General features: G+C 41.1%; 1 protein-coding gene across 4 annotated transcripts in view; it reads right to left on the bottom strand.

The window, feature by feature from the left end:
* Nucleotides 1-20,522, bottom strand: part of dnmt3ab (DNA (cytosine-5-)-methyltransferase 3 alpha b) — a 69,785-nt gene extending 49,263 nt beyond the window's left edge. For 3 of the 4 annotated variants that reach the window (XM_063007568.1, XM_063007571.1, XM_063007572.1), the window contains exons 1-3: nucleotides 20,425-20,522; nucleotides 17,904-18,014; nucleotides 6,767-7,100 (exon numbers count right to left, since the gene is read on the bottom strand). In XM_063007568.1, coding sequence (XP_062863638.1) covers nucleotides 6,767-7,100; nucleotides 17,904-18,014; nucleotides 20,425-20,499 — 520 coding nt within the window. In that variant the 5' untranslated portion in view covers nucleotides 20,500-20,522. The remainder of the gene's footprint in view (nucleotides 1-6,766; nucleotides 7,101-17,903; nucleotides 18,015-20,424) is intronic. The other variant, XM_063007569.1, reaches the window with a different exon arrangement.
* Between the last annotated feature and the right edge of the window lie 998 nt (nucleotides 20,523-21,520).

Here is a 21,520-nt window from a genome sequence, read left to right as displayed (position 1 = left end):
AAATGAAATCATGTTTTTTGAAACAAATATTACAAATCTAAAAGGAAAACCTTTTTCACACAAGTACAGGAATCCCTCCTCGATCGCGGGGGTTGCGTTCCAGAACCCTCCGTGAAAGGTGAAAATCCGCGTAGTAAAAACATGTGTTTATATGGTTATTTTTATAACCCGATTCCATCGGCTTTAGCATTTAGCATCTTGTCATTAAAACCAATGGATTGAGGTAGCACAGCATGCTAACGTCAATATAACAGCTCTCTTCATGTACCGATAACGGTTACATTTCCTGACAAGCCCGAACTTGCAAATAAAAACACTCGGTACAAGTTTATACAAGTTAAAAATCAGTAATATTTTATTTACGTTTGAAAAGAACTCCATTTGTTTGTCCGTACCGTCAGCCATGTTTATTTTTCTGCGAGAGAGGAGCACCTGACCCGCAATGAATTCTGGGATTGTCTTGATCACTAAGGAAGCGTCGGATGGTCACTCGTTTTTGAGTGAAAATAACGTTGAAACGTTAAGAAGTGAGGATATTAAGGCATCTAGGATTTGGAACAGCATCCTAATCGGGAGCGCGCACAGGATGACGTAAAATGCGTCTATGTAGAGAGCGCACTAGCTTTTCAAACACACCCCTTGTCTGCAGAAATCCGTGAACCAGCGAAAAATCCGCGATTTATATTTAGACATGCCTGCAAATAAAATCCGCGATAGAGTGAAGCCGCAAAAGCCGAAGCGCGATATAGCGAGGGATTACTGTAGACGCTTCAGTACTTTGTAGAAGCTCATTTGAAAGCAACATCAGGTGCAAGTCTCCTTGGAAATAGACCTACATATAGCTTTGGACTTCTGGATTTGGGCAGATTATCCCATTCCTCCTGGCAGATCCTGTCTGTCAAGCTTTCATTCCAATGCCATCTTCAGGTCTCACCACAGATTGATTGGGTAAATTGGCTAACGTCTCAGAGACTTGCCCCAAAGACGCCTCAGTGTTGTTTTGGCTGCATGCTTTGGTTCATTGTCATGTTGAAAGGTGACCTGTTGCCCCAGACTGATTTTGTCCTCGCTCTGGAAGAGGTTTTCTCCAAGGATTTTTCTGCACTTGGCAGCATCATCTGTCCCTCTTACTAGTATCCCTGTCCTTGCTGCTGAGAAACACCCCATTGCATGATGCTGCCACCACCATGTTTCATCGTAGGAGTAGTATTAGCCAGGTGCAATGCCAGACATCGCACTTGCTGTTTTGCCTAAAGGGTTTTCATTTTCTTCAGTTTTTTTTTACATGCTGTTATGTGCATTTCACTTAACAGTGGCTTCTGTCATGCCACTCTGCCATTAAGACCTGATTTTTTTTTTTCATTTAAATTTTTTCCCCTTTTTCTCCCCCTTTAGCGCATCCAATTGTTCAATTTGCATCGTGCTTCCTCTCTGTCTATGCCGAACCCTGCCCTGACCGAGGAGATCGAAGCTAACCCATATCCCCTCCGAAACATGGGCAGCAGCCGGATGCATTTTTGCCACCCACACATTTTTATGAGTTTGGCGCCACCTAGCGTTGCATGCGGAGAGACACACCCTCAGGGCACTCTTCCTCATCTCTTGTGCAGGCGCCTCTAATCAGCCGGCAGAGGTCGTAATCGCATTCTGACAGAGAGAGACCCACATCCGGTTCTTTGTCCCACCCCCCCAACATGCCCAATTCATCAGACAGCCAGCTCTAGGAAGGTTTAAGGTTATTCCAACCGTGTTCTAATTTTAAATTATTGAAGCCACTGTCCTGTGAACACTTAGATATTAGATATTGTCTAGATACTTTTTGCCCTGATCTGTGCAAACAGTTTGATTGTGGAGATCCACAGAGAGTTCCTTGGACTTCATGGCTTGTTTTTTGTCCTGACAATCCAGTGTAAATTGTGGGCCCTTCTAGGCCCAGGTGTGTGCGTTTCCAAACTATACAAACAGTTACAATTTCTAACAGGTCCATTTAATCCAACTGAGATTTAGGTACAGCCAAAGGATAACCGAAGTAAATTGGATGACTCAGACTACAATTTAGAGTCACAGCAAATGGCCTGAATACTTATGTAAACATGACATTTCAGTCGATTGTTAATTAAATCTAAACTCCTGAAATGTTTTATACCATTATGAGTAATTAGGCAAAGATTAATGTGTAAAATGGCAATTATGTTCATTAAATTTGATTAACAATTAAATAAAGTGCTCAAAAAGTCAAGCAATATTTTTGAATCCTCTGTATCAGCAGCTGTGTAACAGTAATTAAGGATGTGCTTTAATCAAGAGAACTCTTATTTAATGCTGCAGTGTTATTCTCTCATTCAGTGCTGCAGGATGTTGGACTTCAATTTATTTCTTGTAGAATTCCATCCAAAATTTTGCAAAGATCTTTTGCATGTCCTGATATTGCGGAGTGAGACGTGGCCCTGGGTAACAGGGGAGGGGCTTCAATCGAAATCGTTCGACCAATCACAAACTAGCCGGCCGCTGTGACATCACCACATTTGCCGGGCAAATCGTTTTTCTCCTTTTTTCTATTTTTCTCATTTTTTAACCTCAACCAGAGAAAAAGCTCCGTGCCACGCACTCACTGAATCCCCTTGTTATAATACACACTTAACATGTAGTAGTACTGTTTGTTTTGATTACACAGAATTAGGGATGCATTGATACCATTTTTTCCCAACTGAGTATGAGTACAAGTACATGTATTTTTGTACTTGCCGATACCGATACCGATACCAATACCTATTTAGAATACCGTTTTTTTTTTAAACAAAAACACACATGAGAAGTGACGAGAAGTTTAATGATACCACGTCCAAAAATGCACGTCAACAAGTAGCGAGCGATCAAAGTGTTTGTGCGCTGACGTGATGAAATCAAGGAGGAAAATAAATGAATCTGAGTGGATTTGGCAACACGAATAGCATGGATTGTTCTGTAGTGAGTTGGAGGTTAATAAATATTTTTGCAATGTTGGTGTTTTGTTGTTATGTTTTGTAGAGAACGATCAGGTCAGAAATACTGTAAAACGTGTGTGTGTGCTGGTGTATTCTGATATAAACTATATTATCCCCGTCCCACCTGTTTACCCTCCTCTCCTGCGTTTCCCCTCACACCGTATCCTGCGTTCTCATTGGCTGTTCGACATGTCACTCACTGCCAGTCGCATATCTCAGATCAGATATCTGACGTGCTAGAAAACTCGATCCGGTCGGATCGAGGTGTTGGATAGTTCACACTTAGCGATCGAGAGCCGAGTTTTGATCGCCGAGCAAACGCCGAGTTGCTCCCGAGCAGGCAAATCTAGCGTCGACCAGTCGCCGAGCGAAAATCAGGGCAAAAATCGTGTAGTGTGAACCGGGCATAACGCAGCAACGTGCACTAGGCACACGGTATCGGATGTTTAGTATCGGAGCCTTGTTTGCGAGTACGAGTACAAGTTAATGAGCGCGGTATCGGGCAGATACCCGATACCAGTATCGGTACTCATGCATCTCTAGTTTTTATTGTAGCTAAGGTTTTTTTCCACATAAGGGCTTGGACAATTTGCATATAATAAATAATTACAAGCCTAATTTCCATAAAAGTTATTTAAAACATTTTATAAACAAATCTATGATTTGTTAATTATCATTAACATTAATTAAACTGACAAAGGTACAAAGAAAGGATTTCCATTTTTTTGTTTGGAAACTGAGGAAGCTAATTGTTGCAGTTTTAATTGTTGCAAGCAGAATTTTTGACCATTGTCACGTAATGCAAGACTTCAGATGCTCAACAGGCTGTGATGACCATGGAAAGATGAGTCAATATGTTAATCAGATGCATACCAATAAGATGCAGAGAAAACCCATATAAAAACAAGCTGTTATATAATACAATGAGATCCAGACACCAAACAGACTATATGATGTTACGATACAGTTCAGATTATTATTGTTTTGATTTTGGGGGTAATATATGTGACATTAAAATAGCTTGTGATGCAAAATCTGATTGAAAAACAAGTATTAGTTTCACCCCAATAAACAATCTCCTGCATTTGTGTCTTACATTCTCTGAAACCTGCCATATGCAACATTGCTTTTAACATCTCTACATTCTATTATTACATTTGATTTACTTTATTTCCTGTCTAATAAGAGTACCGATTTGTTCATAGAATGTCAGGTGTAAATTAAAAAACACATAAGAAGTTTTAGAGGGCAACATACCACATACTAATAGAAATGAACAATAGCATGATTGGTATTATTTAGCTCTATCAGTCTCAGTTGAAAGAGGTTTTAAATATGACCTGCACATTAATAGCTAACATATCTCGGTGGGATGTGGCGTGTGTGCAGTCGGTGAGCGAGTTCAAACAGTGTTTTTGGAGCCTAATGGCGGATCAGTGTGTAAGTAGCCTGGGCAATGTGCCATCCACCTGGCACCGTCTCTGTTGAGAGAGGGACCATGACACAGTACTGCTGCCTCTCCATGCACTGCACCCACCGGGGCTTGTTGCCAGGAGACAGATGTCTCCCTGGACTTTATTTATTGCTCTAATCAAGGTCAAAGCTTGCCCAAGCCAGGAGATGTAGACACAGACACTGAGGTACAGAGGAAACTAAGGGCACTGAGGTCTCATCAGCACCTCTTACTGACACAGAAACATTTCTATGAAATACAGTGCTGAAGTCTTAAGCCTTATATAAAGAAATGTAAAACAAACACAATAATTCTTATTATTTGAAAATGTAGAAGTAAAATATATAGGTCAAAAAGTGTCAGAGTGACTTAGGCGTTCATGTATTATTTTTTCCACCATGGTCAGGGCACCAATCCATCACAAAGCTTCAGCCACCCTAGTCGTTTCCACTTTCCCCATTGTAGATTTTGGATAAGGAGAGCCGTAGACTATATTACGTGCCCCTCTGACACATGTAGCTGCGGCTGCTTCTTACCACATGCTGGTGGCACGGGGAAAAACACTACGCCTCATGTGACTTCCCCTCCACCTTGTGTGTTGGCACACAGCCCAGCCCGGGAGATTGCATATCATAGTAACAGCGAAGAGAAACCCTATCTGCCTCCCTCCCCACAGACATGGCCAGTTGTGTCTTTTGGATGCCCAACCAGGATGGTATCACTGCTGAGTGATGGAACTTAAACTCATGAGCTTAAACACTCCAGAGAGGTGTGCTAGTGTGTTAGACGAAGTGCTCCATTATTATGTTTGCTACCATTGTGCAAATCATGCATCGGAATAAAAAACAACTTATAGAGCTGTTTCTTCCACTTCATTCTTACACTAATCCTGACCATAAAGTGGGCAACGACCACAGCTGCCAAATTTCCAAAACTATGACAGCAGCCAAAAGATTTAAACACTTTTCCAGTGATTATGGAATCGCCAAAGGGACAAAATGCACTCAATATATAAACATACACTGCCTGAGCCTCCCATTGGAAAATTACTGCATGGGTGATTATGTTTCAGCTGGCAACAAGTTATTTAACCCTAACTGATGCAGTGAGTAGCTTCTCATTTGTTAAACAACCATGTCGAAAGACACATCCTGTGGTCGTGGAAAAGACGTTCATCTGTTTCAGAAGGGTCAAATTATTGGCATGCATCAAGCAGAGAAAACATCTAAGGAGAAGCTGAAACTACTAAAATCGGGTTAAAAAGTGTCCAACGCATTATTAAAAAGTGGAAGGACAGTGGGGAAACATCATCTTCGAGGAAGGAATGTGGTCGGAAAAAAATCTTGAATGATCGTGATCGGCGATCACTTAAATGTTTGGTGAAATCAAATGGTAGAAAAACTCCAGTAGAACTCAGGGATATGTGTAATAGTGAAAGTAAGAGCATTTCCACACGCACAATGTGAAGGGAACTCAAGGGATTGGGACTAAACAGCTGTGTAGCCTTAAGAAAACCACTTGTCAGTGAGGCTAACCGGCAAAAACGGCTTCAATTTGCTAGGTAGCATAAAGATTGGACTCTGGAGCAATGGAAGAAGGTCATGTGGTCTGATGAGTCCAGATTGACCCTGTTCCAGAGTGATGGGCGCATCAGGGTAAGAAGAGAGGCGGCTGAAGTGATGCACCCATCATGCCTAGTGCCTACCGTACAAGCCTGTGGGGGCAGTGCTATGATCTGGGGTTGCTGCAGTTGGTCAGGTCTAGGTTCAGCAACGTTATGTGCCCAAAGAATGAGGTCAGCTGACTACCTGAATATACTGAACCACCAGGTTATTCCATCAATGGATTTTTTCTTCCCTGATGGCACGGACATATTCCAAGATGACAATGCCAGGATTCATCGGGCTCAGATTGTGAAAGAGTGGTTCAGGGAGCATGAGACATCATTTTCACACATGAATTGGCCACCACAGAGTCCAGACCTGAACCCCATTGAGAATCTTTGGGATGTGCTGGAGAAGACTTTGCGCAGTGGTCCAAATCTCCCATCATCAATACAAGATCTTGGGGGAAAAATTGATGCAACTCTGGACAGAAATAAATGTTGTGACATTGCAGAAGCTTGTGGAAACGATGCCACAGCGAACGCGTGCCGTAATCAAAGCTAAAAGCTAAAGGTCCGTGACGTGATTTTCACGGCCTTGAATTAGGTAGGGCCTTACTCATAACTGTAGGCTATCGATAATATTACAAATATAGCACATGGTGGCCTTCAGCTAACAAGCACTCACTGGCTCTAGAGCACTAAATAAGGTTTAGCATCACTTACATTTCGTAGGTCTTTCCAGTTTCCGTCTTCCTCGTTTTTTGCGAGGCAAGGTTGACATCGCCTCATCTTTGTCCTTCTCGGAGCCGCACTTGTCCTGGGCAACACCAAATCCGTTCTCGCGGGAAGGGCTCATGCTGCAGGCAGCTTGCCTAGGGAAGCTGTTTTCAGGAGCATTCTGGTCCTGCATGGGATGACAAACTTCGGTGGACCTGTTTCCATGCCTGTCTCCTACATCCCCATTCTGAATCTGAAGCTGGGAGCAGGACTGGAGTCCTGTCCCTCTGTGGCTTTTGGAAACACCCACCAGCTCTGTCAGGGATCCACAGCTTTCTACCTGTAACAGGAAATGAGAAAATGTTAAGTTGTTATTTCCTGAGCAAGATGAGTTATTACTTTATTACTATTAGTTATTACTTATCATACAATTTGTAAATCTAAGGGACTTTTTTGTTGACTCATTTTGATATAAACATAAAGATCTGCAAACAACAATGAACAAGGATGATATCTAACATAACCAATGGCCAAAATAACAGAAAATAGAAACAAAATTAAACCAAAATCTGCAGCTCAAAGCCAAGAGGCAACAGAACAGATACAGTGTATCACAAAAGTGAGTACACCCCTCACATTTCTGCAAATATTTCAACTTGGATATAACTTAGAGTAGTCAGTGTACAACTTGTATAGCAGTGTACATTAACTGTCTTCTGAAAATAACTCAACACACAGCCATTAATGTCTAAATAGCTGGCAACATAAGTGAGTACACCCCACAGTGAACATGTCCAAATTGTGCCCAAATGTGTCGTTGTCCCTCCCTGGTGTCATGTGTCAAGGTCCCAGGTGTAAATGGGGAGCAGGGCTGTTAAATTTGGTGTTTTGGGTACAATTCTCTCATACTGGCCACTGGATATTCAACATGGCACCTCATGGCAAAGAACTCTCTGAGGATGTGAGAAATAGAATTGTTGCTCTCCACAAAGATGGCCTGGGCTATAAAAAGATTGCTAACACCCTGAAACTGAGCTACAGCATGGTGGCCAAGGTCATACAGCGGTTTTCCAGGACAGGTTCCACTCGGAACAGGCTTCGCCAGGGTCGACCAAAGAAGTTGAGTCCACGTGTTCGGCGTCATATCCAGAGGTTGGCTTTAAAAAATAGACACATGAGTGCTGCCAGCATTGCTGCAGAGGTTGAAGACGTGGGAGGTCAGCCTGTCAGTGCTCAGACCATACGTCGCACACTGCATCAACTCGGTCTGCATGGTCGTCATCCCAGAAGGAAGCTGACGCACAAGAAAGCCCGCAAACAGTTTGCTGAAAACAAGCAGTCCAAGAACATGGATTACTGGAATGCCCTGTGGTCTGACGAGACCAAGATAAACTTGTTTGGCTCAGATGGTGTCCAGCATGTGTTGCGGCGCCCTGGTGAGAAGTACCAAGACAACTGTATCTTGCCTACAGTCAAGCATGGTGGTGGTAGCATCATGGTCTTGGGCTGCATGAGTGTTGCTGGCACTGGGGAGCTGCAGTTCATTGAGGGAAACATGAATTCCAACATGTACTGTGACATTCTGAAACAGAGCATGATCCCCTCCCTTCGAAAACTGGGTCTCATGGCAGTTTTCCAACAGGATAACGACCCCAAACACAACCTCCAAGATGACAACTGCCTTGCTAAGGAAGCTGAAGGTAAAGGTGATGGACTAAACCCAATTGAGCACCTGTGGCGCATCCTCAAGTGGAAGGTGGAGGAGTTCAAGGTGTCTAACATCCACCAGCTCCGTGATGTCATCATGGAGGAGTGGAAGAGGATTCCAGTAGAAACCTGTGCAGCTCTGGTGAATTCCATGCCCAGGAGGGTTAAGGCAGTGCTGGATAATAATGGTGGTCACACAAAATATTGACACTTTGGGCACAATTTGGACATGTTCACTGTGGGGTGTACTCACTTATGTTGCCAGCCATTTAGACATTAATGGCTGTGTGTTGAGTTATTTTCAGAAGACAGTAAATCTACACTGCTAAACAAGTTGTACACTGACTACTCAAAGTTATATCCAAGTTTTATTTCTATAGTGTTGTCCCATGAAAAAATATAATAAAATATTTGCAGAAATGTGAGGGGTGTACTCACTTTTGTGATACACTGTAGAAAAGCATGTTAGTCAAAGTAGGAGACATCCCACTCCATGTGTTCACCCAGAAAAGGACATTCTACCCTTAAGCCGATGCTGCCCCTAGCAAACATCACAATACTCAGTGCCCCACAGGGATATCAGCAAAGCCTTCAGCCAAACACCCAACCATACAGAAAAATATGAAAAGACAGTTACAAGAAACAAGCTGAAAAACTAGGTTACCGCCATGCCAGCTACTCGTCCCACCAGTGTGACAACCCAAGTTTTCAGAAAAAAAGAACCCCTTAAAGGTGCAGTCACGCTGCCTCTGGAGACATCCTGCCAGTCCAGGGTGATTACACTGTGACTGTTCACGCATAAGAGCCAGTGAAAAAAAAAAAGCACAGACCTTGTGGAGAGTGCAGGTGTCAGAAACACATGAACACCGTACAGCACAATACAACAAGCCTGCGGCAAGGTGGCGAAATATTTAAAGATCTCTCCCAGCTGCAGCAAAGTAAAGCTGATTAAAGGAACCGCCACTGCCAGGCATCTGGCCTCTATGCCCCCTGCCGGCATAATGGCAGGAGGGCATGAATCTGTACCCCATATTCCCTCCCAGTCGCTGCGGCAACTGAGCCTATTGCAAACTTAAAGCACTGGAAAATAAAAAACACATTTCTATAACCTAACCGAATGTATAAATGTGCAATAATCTTCTTGTACTGGTTACATAAACTTCATAAATTAATTTGTGCCAGGCTCTTTAAAAAGCTCTAATAAATCAGGTTTAGTAGTCTGCCACAGCAGCATGTCTCTAATGTTACTAATTTAGGAGCTTCCAGTTATAAACATAACTGTTCAGCTTGGAAAGTGGAAACTGGAAGGCCTCCAATTTTTCTTTCCTTGAAAGCAATAAGAAATTCCATTCCAAAAACAAAAAATCTGCACTTGTGCTGGGTAAAGTACACAATTGTTACAGTGTATTTACACACACTAAGACCCTCACTCTCTGACAGACGGGGGGATTTTTGGACTCTAGACAAACAGCAAGCATGCCTTTCTGCTCCAGGCGAGTCTCAACCCACCCTTCCCCACTCCTAGCCAAAAGTATGTAGCTTGGAGTTCCCTCGTTTCTCTTCGCAACAGTAGCACAACTTAGACTAGCATCTAAGGAACTTAAGGCCGCATTTACTCATATAAGGTGGACATTTACGATTCTTCAAAAGAGTGGAAGAGTTAAAACCACTACACAAAAGCAACATAAATGCTCATTATTTCTTTGACTAAATAAAAAACCTACTGTATGTGATCCCCAAGGCTTTTGTGATGAGGTTTCATGGACTAATGGGTCGAAAGAGAAATTTTGTGGAAGACATGGGTTCCACTACATCTGCTGTATAGTTAACAAAGCATTCCACATTAGGAATGTAAAGCCAACAGCCAAACGTGGTGAATGTAGTGCGTTATGGGGATCCTTTGCTGCTTCAGGGCATGATTGAATTGCCATAATTGATGGATCCATATGTTGCGCCTTCTAATGGAAAATCCTGAAAGAGAATGACACCAGTCTAAAACCTGAAGCTTAACTAAGCTGAGGTATGCAACAAGATACCAACCTGAAGCAAAAGAGCAAGTCCACCTCTAACTGGCTTTAAAAATAGTTTTTGCTAATGTCTAAGTCCTGATTTATGGCAATAGCCTATACGCTCAAAAGCCCTCTAATCTGGCCAAGGTAAAGCAACTTTCTACATGTTTTTGGGCATAAATTAAACCCAGAATAAATGCTAATACATGTTGAAGAAGAAACTGACATTTATTAGACCAGGCAACATTTTTGTAAACTTCAGACTGTTTTGCATTAAAATTGACACACTAAAAGAGCTAAGTGTTTGAACTTTGGCATCCACACAAGCACAAGAGGCCGTGTTTTAGGGAGAGAAGGTCGAACGATGACTGGTTGAGTGAGAGGGCTTTTTTCTTTATTGTATACAGTCATGTGAAAAAGTTTGGACACCCCATGAGAACATATTTAAATATATGGACATTACAGCTTCATTTGAACAGTATTGAGAGATGGAGCTTATATAACTAAACAAATACTTTTAAACACAAGTTGTAAAATGTAATGAACGAAAATGCAAATTGATTGGGAGGAAAAAGTTAGGACACCCTATGCCCTAATAGCTGGTATTTCCCCGTTTGGCTGAAATAATTTAGACGTTATAATTAGACGTTTCCTATAACCATCTACCAGTCTCTGACATTGAGAAAAGTTTTTCCCACTTCTCCATGCAGAAATTCTTCAGCTGTGTGAGGTTTGAGGGGTTTCTTGCATTCACAGTCTATTTTAAATCACCCCACAGCATCTTAATAGAATTAAGATCCGGGATTTGACTTGGCCATTCCAGAACTCTCTGATGCTGATGTGGTGCACCTGATTCTAATTTTAGACATTTTAAGTACTGTAGTAATAAATGTGGGGGTGTCCAAACTTTTTCCTCACAATAAACTTTCATTTTTGTTCATTACATTTTACAACTTGTGTTTTAAAGTAATTTTGCTTTTAAAAAATATTTCCTTTATGCATTTTCTCCCCTTTTTCTCCCTTTTTAGAGCGTCCAATTGCCCGATTGTGTCGTGCTTCTTCTTCACCAATGCCGATCCCCGCTCTGATTGAGAAGAACGAAGCTAACCCATGCCCCCTCCGACACGTGGGCAGCATGCCGTATGCATCTTATCACCTACACTTTGACGAGTGCAGTGCAGCTCAGCGTTGTGTACAGAGAGACACACCCTGAGAGCACTCTTTTCTCATTTCTGTGCAGGCGCCATCAATCAGCCAGCAGAGGTCATAATTGCACCAGTCATGAGAGAGAGACCCCATCCGGCTTAGTCCCGCCCATATCTGAACAACAGGCCAATCGTTGTTCATGTGGCTGCTCAGCCTTAGCCGGCAGGCAGAGCTGAGATTCGATACGATGTATTCGAGATCCCAGCTCTGGTTCCAGCGTGGGTTTTTACCACTGCGCCACCTGAGCATTTAAAAAAACCTGGAACATTTTTTTGTTTAGTTATATAAGCTCCATCTCTTCGTACTGTTCAAATGAAGCTCAAATGTTCATATGTTTAAATATGTTCAAAAAGACAAAGGTTTTCATGGGGTGTCCTAACTTATTCACATGACTGTATATTAGGTCGCCACAGCAGATCATTCTGGTCAGCATACCTGTTCTGGCACATGGTCTTTTCCATTCTTCTTTTAGCCGGGCTTCTTCTTTTAGCCGGGCAAATCAAGTCTGTATAGACACCTGATCGGCTGGCTGCACAGCTGATATTCAATCCCTGTATCTCATTTTACCACTTTGCCACCCAAGCGCCCCCAAAACAGCCATGAAAGTTACACCAAATTTAAAACTATGTTTGTTATCTATGTTTTAGATAATACCTCTCCTCTTACTACTTCTCATACCAATTTCTGTGTTTTTCACATGATAATTACAGACAGCGTAATAGGTTTCGATTTACAACAACGATGCAGGTTAAACTACTGCAGTTTGGATCAATGTAGCTTTAACTAACTTAGTTCTAAGTACAGTAAAGCAACTGTAAAACAAGTCGGAAATAAGATGCAAGTTTAACAATCCATTGTTGTAATTCAGTTCAGCTGTTCCATACGTCATTGTGCAGGAAACGCACCCTAGAGCAGCAGCACCACATCTTTCCATACAATGATTGCTCTTGTTATGTATATATCATTAACAAAACAGTTTCCATATGCGGGCGCCTGAAAACAGTGTCATGTCACCCAAGACACCAGCGCAAAGCTCTATGCTTTATGACTCCATATCCTGTACTGCAAGCCATTCATCTTCTCACACAAAGACAGATCCTGCCCACAGATCCTGCCACCTGTTTAGTGGCATTTGTAAGCTGTAAGAGACTGATAGAAAAAGTTGATGAAATCAGGGTGGACAGATCAAGAGCCTCAGTCTGACAGGCATCATTCTTAATTCTTGCAGCTGCTCCGCTGGTTTGAAGTGTCAAAGTCGGTCTTGTAAAGTAGATATAAAGAGCACAGAAAGAGACACGTTTTCACAACCCACACCATAAGCAGAGGAAATTTTTTTTAGAAAAACTGCTGGCGTGGTTGATTCTCTCTGAAAGATGAGAACTTAATCAGCCTAGTAGCATCATCAAGCTTGTTTTAGTCACACTGATGGCGTGAAACCTCAGTGTAAAACTTATTAAACCTATTAAAGCAAGGCAGTTCTACCTCTACTCACAATCAGAGCTTCTGTTAACAGCCTGTTCTGTATTGTGTTTTACTTTTCTGTCAGATTTACAAAAAGGGTGGAGGAATGGGAGGAATGTTGGCGGCCTGACAGAAAGTTGCTGCTGGGTTCCATGCGAGTCCCTTTCCTCGACCCTCACCGTTAAACCTTCATAAAGCAAAAAAGGATCCAGCATTCAGCTCCAACGAACATTACCACAGCTGGTAAAGTGTAACTAATAAACATGGGAATAAATGTAAGTAAATAGAAATTCAATACATATGCTTTTTTCCTTCTGTAAAAACACTGCATCTTTTCTATGCAAGCTATGAGACCAACTCTTGCACAGTCTGGTGTTTGAAGTCTCGAGAAAGAGGAAGGGGCTGTCCCAAGAGATGCCACACTAGTGCAAAAATAGAGTTTGAAAAAACACAGAAGGGTCTTGTTATTACCTCCCTGAGGGGCAAGTCTGAGTTACCTTTCACACAGCCAGTAAAAGGTAACATGAAAACATACTGTAAAACTTTACTCTAAATGTAGTTGCCTTATTGTATGAATGTATGTTAATACTGCAATACAGTTGAGTGTTATTTATGTACAGTGCCTTGCAAAAGTATTCAGCCCCCTTGAACTTTTCAACCTTTTGCCACATTTCAGGCTTCAAACATAACGATATGAAATTGTAATTTTTTGTGAAGAATCAACAACAAGTGGGACACAATCGTGAAGTGGAACGAAATTTATTGGATATTTTAAACTTTTTTTAGAAATAAAAAACTGAAAAGTGGGGCGTGCAATATTATTCAGCCCCCTTGCGTTAATACTTTGTAGCGCCACCTTTTGCTGCGATTACAGCTGCAAGTCGCTTGGGGTATGTCTCTATCAGTTTTGCACATCGAGAGACAGAAATTTTTGCCCATTCTTCCTTGCAAAACAGCTCGAGCTCAGTGAGGTTGGATGGAGAGCGTTTGTGAACAGCAGTTTTCAGCTCTTTCCACAGATTCTCGATGGGATTCAGGTCTGGACTTTGACTTGGCCATTCTAACACCTGGATACGTTTATTTGTGAACCATTCCATTGTAGATTTGCTTTATGTTTTGGATCATTGTCTTGTTGGAAGATACATCTCCGTCCCAGTCTCAGGTCTTTTGCAGACTGCAACAGGTTTTCTTCCAGAATGGTCCTGTATTTGGCTCCATCCATCTTCCCATCAATTGTAACCATCTTCCCTGTCCCTGCTGAAGAAAAGCAGGCCCAAACCATGATGCTGCCACCACCATGTTTGACAGTGGGGATGGTGTGTTCAGGGTGATGAGCTGTGTTGCTTTTACGCCAAACATAACGTTTTGCATTGTGGCCAAAAAGTTCGATTTTGGTTTCATCTGACCAGAGCACCTTCTTCCACATGTTTGGTGTGTCTCCCAGGTGACTTTTTATAGATATCTTTGAGAAATAGCTTTCTTCTTGCCACTCTTCCATAAAGGCCAGATTTGTGCAGTGTACGACTGATGGACAGAGTCTCCCACCTCAGCTGTAGATCTCTGCAGTTCATTCAGAGTGATCATGGGCCTCTTGGCTGCATCTCTGATCAGTCTTCTCCTTGTTTGAGCTGAAAGTTTAGAGGGACGGCCGGGTCTTGGTAGATTTGCAGTGGTCTGATACTCCTTCCATTTCAATATGATCGCTTGCACAGTGCTCCTTGAGATGTTTAAAGCTTGGGAAATCTTTTTGTATCCAAATCCGGCTTTAAACTTCTCCACAACAGTATCTCGGACCTGCCTGGTGTGTTCCTTGGTCTTCATGATGCTCTCTGCGCTTTAAACAGAACTCTGAGACTGTCACAGAGCAGGTGCATTTATACAGAGACTTGATTACACACAGGTGGATTCTATTTATCACCATCAGTCATTTAGGTCAACATTGGATCATTCAGAGATCCTCACTGAACTTCTGGAGTGAGTTTGCTGCACTGAAAGTAAAGGGGCTGAATAATATTGCACGCCCCACTTTTTAGTTTTTTATTTCTAAAAAAAGTTTAAAATATCCAATAAATTTCGTTCTACTTCACGATTGTGTCCCACTTGTTGTTGATTCTTCACAAAAAATTACAATTTCATATCGTTATGTTTGAAGCCTGAAATGTGGCAAAAGGTTGAAAAGTTCAAGGGGGCTGAATACTTTTGCAAGGCACTGTAGTCAGATGATTTTTGGCTGACTTCTGATCAGACTCTCTTTCTGCACATAAGCAAATTCGACAAAGAATAGAGTACTGTGCTACTGACCGGCCTGGTGCCTTCACACACATATCATTGGCTATGTCTCTGTGAGGGATAGGAACAATGGTCCAGCAGGGATTTTTCAGTGCTGCTGCAATTAAAAGCAACTTCTGACCGGTTTGAGGGTTGATAGTGGATGTGCAGCTCGCCATTTCCTATTCTGTATTCTGTGAGACCCCGCCTTTAGCAGGTAAAAAGGAGCGATCAGTGGCACTAAGTGCATGTCAGAGACTGGCCATTAAACATATCTAAATTACGCCAGTTGTACACACACACACACACACACACACACACGTGAATATATATTGAAAACTAATAATTTATGTAACTATAGATTATAGATTTCATAAAGATTTGATATGAAAAATTCTCAAAAAGCTAAATTATACTGTTTCGCGAGAGCTGGGTTGGATGCTCTAGCATTCTCTTACTATTGTCACAATCACTTGTTGAAGGAATAGTACACAGGGGTAATAGAATCAGAAACCCCAGGGGAGAAGAGAGTGGATATGGGGCAGATGCACAGCCATTTGCCCTGACATGCACTCTGCAGATTAATTATGCAAGAGGCAGTATAATTTTCAATCACTGGAAATGGCACAGGATGTTAAGCAGGGGCTGGGTGTACAAAAACCTGGTACTGCTTTAAAGCTTTACCTAGGAGTGAATATAAAAACAGAAAAAAAGACAGTACACTTGTCTATTGTCTACAAACAAACGGAAATATGACAATTTAAGCGCATTTGCAAAGAACAGGAAAGAGAAAATCAGTATAAGCAAAGACAAATGTTACACAAGAGAGAAACCATCCAAACAGAGAATGAGTGAGAGCGGAAGGAGAAGAAAAACAAGTCATTTAGCACCTAGTGATAAAGAATGAGTGTTATGCAACGGCCTCAGTGACCTAATGACCCAGACGAGATCCCTGTCAGGGGTCAGAACTAAAGACATCCTGAACACAAATAGGGCAACATGAGCTGCACTCCCACAGCTTGCCTTTTGCTTTACTGACCATAAATCAACAGGTAAATAGCCACACACACACCTGCCAGTTAAAAAGAATGCATATATTTATTGGCATTTTTAAAAAATTTAAAGAAAGATCAATTATTTATTTTCAGTTAATTTAAGTTAAAAGTTTAATCTTGAGAATTTCTTAGTGTTTGGTTTGGCAATGTTTATAACAGATGAACAACAGCTGCAAATGTATTCACTTAAACTTCTAATGCGTAGATCAAATCCACCTACTCACTGTCATCTGAGCATGAGCTTAAAACGTAATTAAATGTGACCAAAAACAAATTAGAATTGGCACGGTCAATTCCCACTGTGTTTTTCCCTTTTGGCTGCTCTTGTATTTAGTGGTCGCCACAGTGGTTCGTTTTGGACCGCATTCCAGACTTGGCACCGTTTTTAACGCTGGATGCCCTTCCTAATTTTACCCTCATTATTTTATCCAGACCTGGGACTGATGCTGAGAGCACACTGATAAGTGCACCTCCCAATGGTTGGGCCGTTCAGCCACATAGCCGTTCATGTCTGAGCAGACAGCCCACCGGCCGACAGCACTGCTGAGATTGGAACACCAGACCTCAGGGGTAGTGGGCTAGCCTATATTACTGCTGCACCACCTAAGCGCCGTTATGATAATAACATAATTAAATGCAAAATAGAAGCATGATTACTAGTGGACTTCTTTCTATTTCGAAAAAAAATCTGATTTTATTAGGAAGTTGCTATTAATCTGAACTGATTCTGTGGTTTAATACCAATAAAAATGCTTTTGTTATATACAGGTTATTGAATCATTAATGAATGCTATAATATACTGTGTCAGTTTAACAAAGAACTGTATCCTGTGTATGACTGGCCAAAATCTCATTCTAATTTGCTCCAATCTGCAGAAAATTCCCTTGTTTATTTTCTTAACTTAGACGTCTTAAATCACCCAAGTAAAAATGTTTCAATGTGTCTAACTTGAAAATTTACTTTTGTTTATGTGGTAATTACTCTGGAATTGTACCAGGTCTTAAACCTGTAAATCTTGATTATATTCTGGAACATAGTCACATTTTCATAGTTTTTTTCCTCTTTTCCTTCCAGTCTAGTCTGATCCTGCAAGTGTGCAGTCGCCCACCACTTATTTTCACCAGACAAAGACAGGGTCTCACAAAAAGCAGTATTGCATACAGAGAGTACGCAATTGCAGCAGAAATGAGGGATCTGTTTAAATCCAATGCTCCTTCAGGCACAGCCAATCGTGTCTGTGTGGCCACCCAGCCAGTTGATAGCACAGCTGAGATTCAAATTCAAGAATTTGTGATCTCAACAATGGTTGGCTAGCGCATTAGAAATGCATGTGTAAAGAGATCTTACACTCTTTTCGTTCTTTAAAGCAAATCATGCCATGATGCCTAGTGTTATGTTGGAACTGAAGTGCAGTGCTGCATTTTGCAGGTACTCACGGGGAGGTGCTTGAGCTTATGGCTGGGCCGTCCGACTTTGTGGGCCAGAGTGCTCAGCGCTGACCTGTCCACCACAGCCACCTCCTTTTCCTGAATCACTTTCTCCGTCTGCTTAAATGACAAACATCCTCTGTGTCACAAAGGCAACAAACAAACTTCCACTTCCTAACCTCAGAGTCGAGTTCTTTTACCAATCTCACATGCAAGTTCATCTGGCTAAAATATTAAGGTTAAAGCAGAATGCTCACACCCTTACCTTTTTTAAAAAAATGGCTTGAGAAATCTTAATGAATAATATGTTAGTCTCTGTATCAGGCATAAGAATAATTTATTGTATTTTTCTTTTAATTATTCGTTCATTTTTACTAAATGCCTGCGTGTTAAACTCTGCACATGGATATGTTGGGTTTTTTTAAAACAAAAATAATGCAAGTATTTTATATTATGCTCCAGTATAAAGGCAAAACTCTGCTTATCATGTTATAATAACTACACTAATAAAGTCAGGAAGAGCTATAATATACAGACCGCATGTTTAGTTAGCCCTTGTAACGAACGGTTCACTACTGACTGTATAAAATCTGAAAGTTTTATTATGAGTTTGCATCCACTTAAGTTATCCATATATGGTCATTTTCATTGCTATCTAGAACACGCTTTCCAAAAGCTGTGCATCAGAGGTTGTAGAAGCCTGAGACACACCCCAACACGACCAGGAGTTGAATAGGTTTCTCTTTTGCTCTCTTTAGACTTCTTTTTCATCCAGACAAGGATGTTTAGATAATGAGAAAAGCCGGCACTTGAATGACACCTCCCTTTTAGGCACGATGAAGTGAGGATTCTATAGCCTCACTGCTGACCTACCGCTCTCGGCTTCCACTTGACACACTTACAAAGACATTTGGCAGCTCATTCTCTGCCCTCCATCCCTTTCCTCTTTGTTTGGCACAACTGTGTCCCCCCACCAACACTCATTCTCTCTCCCAGCCAAGCACCCTAGGGTGTAAGGGAAGAAAGGATGCTCCAAATGACTAAAAAGCATCTGCATGCTCTAAATCAGAATAGCAATAGGGATAACCTGTCTATCATGACCAAAAGTGACTAAGTGAGCAAGGACTGCGATTTCTTTTTTCTTTGTCGACTCCCAAATATATACCTTACATAACTTCAGCTTTGAAATGACAGTATAGTAAATGTAGTGTAGTAACGAGGCTTTTTTGTGTCATAGTCATTAGACAATAATTACTATGACACAAAATACAAAATACTACGCCTCATTACTACACTACACTACTACTAATCCTCAAGTCCACAGAGAAACTGAAGCCATCTGTCTAATAAGAAGAACGATGTATTTTCCTAACCAATATTTAATCCCCCAAACATCAGATTGTGTTATTCCCACAACATCTGTAACCAATCACCAAAACTTGCCATCGTCCATATATTTGCTCTATTTCTGGCTGCTGGCCAGTTATTTAAGGCGCGCTTTGTTGCCAGGCAACAAGGATATGGTGAGCCTCGCATGACTCCATGGGTGGAAATGAGGAGAATGAATTTGTCTATAAATCAGCAGTAAGGTATCCTGGTATTCACACGCCAACACCCACGTCACTAAACGCTTCCATGACAAAGCCACTCAAATCTCTGAGCCAAGGAACAAAACAATGTCTAGGTGTTAGGGTGCAATATCTGGAGGTTTTTACTCCTGCACTGACTAACCTCAGCAGTACAAACCGAAGCTGTTCATTGTTTTAGCTCCTAATTTGGTTACGGACAGTTTTAGGGCATCATGAAATATGTGAATCCATTCAGACTAGACCTAAAACTATAGGTAGTGGAAGTGGCACTGGTAGTTTAGGTGTCTGTTAACATTTCAGACAAGAAAAAATTAAAATGACTCAAATTTCGTCAGCTAATTATTCAGTCATGTGTGTCTAATTACATGATATTGCAGAAAAAATATTTTTAATATATACCAATGTAATCCTTTAAATGACTGCCACAGAAATTCTATGGAATAGGAAATTCTTGGAACTAGTGTGCCTATGGTGTATTTTATTATTAAACATTTAGCTCTTAGAACTGTTAAAAATATTCGTAGTCCATGCTTTTTTTTTTTTACATATATATTAAAAGTAGGATGCATATTCAGTATTTGCTATGAATTAGGGATGTTTAAATCTAATTTTGGTATCAAAATTCTAAGCATTGCTCAATACGGATACTGATTCAATACTGACCATCCCCTAAGGGAGCCAAGTCTATGCAACCCTGTTTTCATTCATTAATTTTCATGAACTATTTCTGGCAACACACTCACTCATTCAGTTACTCACACCAAGGGGGATTTGAAGCAGCCAATCTTCCTGTATTACAGAGTAAATAATTAGTATTGAAACCAAAATAAGTATTAGATCCAGAACTGTATTAATGATACATTTATGTGCATTTATTACGTATGCCAGTCAATACAGATGTCATTTAAACCAGTGATTTAAATTAAAGTGAAAACTCTTACCACTATGCGATTTCCACCACTGTTGAAGTCTGGGCTTTTAAGAGCAGCAGTGGTGGTGACTGTGTTGGATGGCATTGCCGAAACAAATCACTTTCCAATGCAATATTTCAGTCGCAAAAGATTAAAAAAAAGAAACAAATCAAAATAACAAAATTATCCTCCTTGGTTTGAATTCCCTGCAAGAAAAAAAAAACAGTGCATGTCACTTATTTTCCATTTTATGAAAGACAGCAGTCAGGCTTGAATAAAAAACTATGTGTAAAACACAGATCCAATCCAGTGTTGCAAAAGTGTAAGCAATCCTGACTGGTATGTGAAGAATTGGAACAGTTCTGAATATAACTTGTCCTACTGCCCTAATCTCATTTTGGTTAATCATTTTTGTTGCACTTTGGCTCAATCCCAGAATTGAGTTTATTTAGAGCATCTTCTGAAAGACAACAATATTTATTTATTTATTAGGATTTTAACATCATGTTTTACACACTTTGGTTACAATTATGACAGAAACGCTAGTTGCTCGTTACACAAGGTTCATCAGTTCACAAGTTTAATGTCAAATACAGTCATGGACTATTTAGTATCTCCAATTCACCTTACTTGCATGTCTTTGAACTGTGGGAGGAAACCGGGGCTCCCTGAGGAAACCCATGCAGACATGGGGAGAACATGTAAACTCCACACAGAAAGGACCCAGCTTGCCCCACCTGGGGATCAAACCCAAGACCTTCTTGCTGTGAGGCGACAGTGCTACCCTCTGAGCCACCGTGCTGCCCGAAAGACAACAATATTCTGAACTGTCTCTGTTTCATACAACTAATATAAAAATATTAAAACTCACATTTAAACTCATGTTATAGTTTTACCTTTGCTTTATATACCCTGTGCAAATCCAAAATTCCAAAAATTTCTACAAGTTATGTCACAGGAACATGGGCCCATGCACACACTTATACTACCTAGTAACATTTGTTGCACTCTCATTATGCCAGGATTTACACTTTAGTAGCTGTCTAGGGCTTGCTAACACTAGCAGTGCAATCGGTATCAAGATTTACATCAGATATTGCACAGCCATTCAGTGTATAATTTAACT

The sequence above is a fragment of the Trichomycterus rosablanca genome, chromosome 13 (genome assembly GCF_030014385.1).
Source record: "Trichomycterus rosablanca isolate fTriRos1 chromosome 13, fTriRos1.hap1, whole genome shotgun sequence".
Classification (NCBI taxonomy): domain Eukaryota; kingdom Metazoa; phylum Chordata; class Actinopteri; order Siluriformes; family Trichomycteridae; genus Trichomycterus; species Trichomycterus rosablanca.
The sequence above is the reverse complement of the archived record's forward strand: the minus strand, read 5'-3'. Positions and strand labels throughout refer to the sequence as shown.